At 57.6% G+C, this 2,410-nt stretch overlaps 1 protein-coding gene across 1 annotated transcript; it reads right to left on the bottom strand.

Moving 5' to 3' along the window:
• Positions 1–894: 894 nt before the first annotated feature.
• LOC145939895 (uncharacterized) lies at positions 895–1,371 on the bottom strand. The gene has a single exon (XM_083044526.1). It carries the CDS (start codon positions 1,369–1,371, stop codon positions 895–897), a length of 477 nt encoding a protein of 158 aa, XP_082900652.1.
• Between the last annotated feature and the right edge of the window lie 1,039 nt (positions 1,372–2,410).

The raw sequence follows: 2,410 nt of genomic DNA, 5'->3' as shown, positions 1-2,410 counted from the left end.
TAGCACCCATCTCTCCAGCGAGATGGGTGAGCCCTCTCACCACGACAAGGTAGCGTCCAACGAGAGGGACCACGTTCGAACCTCGAATAACCACGTTCGAACCACAATCGAACCATAATCGAACCTCGATCAACCACTTTTGAACCGCGATCAATCACATTCGAACGTCGATCAACCATGTTCGAATCATTTTTTTTATCGTGTGGGAAATGCGTTACGCATATCCCCGCTCCTCGGGAAAGGTAACGGAGGATATGTGGGGCTCCCCTCCAACCCCGCCGGCGTGGCGCGTGGCTTCATCGGGTATACCCACTAAAACCCACACGGCGACCTTCTCGGGCGTTGTGTGGAGCCCATCGGGAATCTGGCGATTTAACTACTTCCGGTGGGTTCCCGCCTTACTGCCCGTGGGAGCGGCCGTTTATGTTGGGCCGCTCCCTAACCTCTGCCTTTGATATTGACAGAGGGCTTGCCTTCCTTGGCGTTGCCGCACAGGGGGGTCGCACCCCCGCGCCGCGCCCGCTCGGGGAGATATTGTTCTCTCCAAGGGGCAGAGCCAGGATTGAAGTTTCCCGCTCCAATCCCAGTCCTAACCTCCCCGCATGGGTTGTGCGGGGAGGTTTTAGCATCCTGCGGACAAAAGTCCCTACGGTTAGTGGTGCAAGGTGTACATGTGTAAGAATGAGTGTTGTTATATGTATATGTGTGTGTGTGTGTGTGTGTGTGTGTGTGTGTGTGTGTGTGTGTGTGTGTGTGTGTGTGTGTGTGTGTGTGTGTGTGTGTGTGTGTGTGTGTGTGTGTGTGTGTGTACAGATGCATGAACGTTTGTGTATGAATGTAGCCTTGCACCTCCACTGCCCGGAGGCACACAAGAGGGGAGAAACTTGGCAGCGATTAGGCGCCGCCGTTTCCCCTTGGCCTTCTCCCTCCTGGTTGCGGAGGGTGCCGCGGATTTTGACGTTGGGAGCGCCCTCGCTTCCTTCGTTGCGTAGGCCGGCCGCCCCCGCTGTCTCCGCCATCTTCATTGCTGAGCGGGACTCTCTCTCGCTCCCTTTCCGCATCCTCCTTCTGTCGCATAACGATGGAGCAGAAGGAGGAGACGGCCCTCCAATTGTCTTCACTCTCCAGCATCTTCTCGATTACTGCTGGAGGTAACAGATCCACGCCGATTGCATCCGTTAGGACACGGCGCTCGTTAGCCCACGCCGTACAGTGGGCCAACGTGTGTTGCGCCGTGTTCCTGCCTCCCTCGCAGTGGTAACAATCGGTAGTCCGCTCCTTTCCGATCTTGCACAGGTACTCACTAAAACAGCCGTGCCCCGTGAGCACCTGCGCAAGATGGAACGACACCTCGCCGTGCGACCTTTCCATCCACTCACTTAAGTGTGGTCGCACGGCCCCGACAACGCGAGTTCCGGAGTTAGTTACCGGAACTGTGGTAAGATAGTTCTCCCACTCTTCCGTTATGCGTTGCCGGGCGTGGAGTTTCATCGCGTTCTTGACCCTGGCGGTGATCTTAATGTTCCGCCTCTGAAGCTCGCGCGTCTGATTGTAAGTTTCGTTATACATAGACGCGACGAGCTCCATTGGCGGAAACCCAGCCAGGGTCGTGGCCGCCGCATGCAACACTGCGATAGCCGCGCACCACTCTGATCGCGACACGCCGCTGGATACGTCGCAGCATGTCCCTGATCCTGGGAGTGGTAAGCGCGGCCCCGGCCCATAACGGTGCCCCGTATAGGGTGACCGAATTCACAATGGCGGCATACATGCGGCGGACCCGACCGTCCGGCCCCCCAAGGTTGGGGAGTATGCGGCCCAGCGCGGCCGCGACTCTTTCCACCCCGGGAACCAGACGATCGAAATGACTGATGAAACTCCACTTCCCGTCCAGCGTGAGACCGAGATATTTTATCTCCGTTCCCACCCGGATGGGGGTGCCATCCACTGTGATGTGGGTCCTCAGGGGCTTCCCATGGGAGCCATCGTGAAGAAACAACGCCTCGGTTTTCCGAGGCGCTACCCTCAGACCCATACCACGTATGGAGCGGACTACGCACGTCACTGTGAGTTTAGCTCTCCACCTCGTTTTCCCCCAGTTATCTCCCCCGGCCAGCACTAGTGTGTCGTCTGCATAGCAGACGACGCTGCAGCCGGGGGGGGCAGTGCGGATCACCTTGTCGAACGCCAGGTCCCACAGCAGCGGACCCAGCACGGATCCCTGTGGGACCCCGCAGGTGATCTCCCTCCTGCATACGTTGCCTTCCTTATCCCGGTACTCGATGTGTCTAGATCTAAAATAGCTTTTCATGACCTCCACAAGGTTGCTAGGGATGCGATGATACTCCATCGCGCCCCTTATTTCTTCCCAGGGCAGGGTGTTGAATGCGTTGACAATGTGCAGGGACAC

The sequence above is a fragment of the Prenolepis imparis genome, unplaced genomic scaffold, assembly GCF_030444845.1.
Source record: "Prenolepis imparis isolate NDT839.2.m4 unplaced genomic scaffold, iyPreImpa1.0 SCAF_8, whole genome shotgun sequence".
NCBI lineage: Eukaryota > Metazoa > Arthropoda > Insecta > Hymenoptera > Formicidae > Prenolepis > Prenolepis imparis.
Note: the sequence above shows the minus strand (reverse complement) of the source record. Positions and strands in the feature narration are given on the sequence as shown.

Bases quoted from the DNA above. Each gene is read 5' to 3' on its own strand.
- LOC145939895 (XM_083044526.1), bottom strand. From the start codon at position 1,371: ATGGAAAGGTCGCACGGCGAGGTGTCGTTCCATCTTGCGCAGGTGCTC.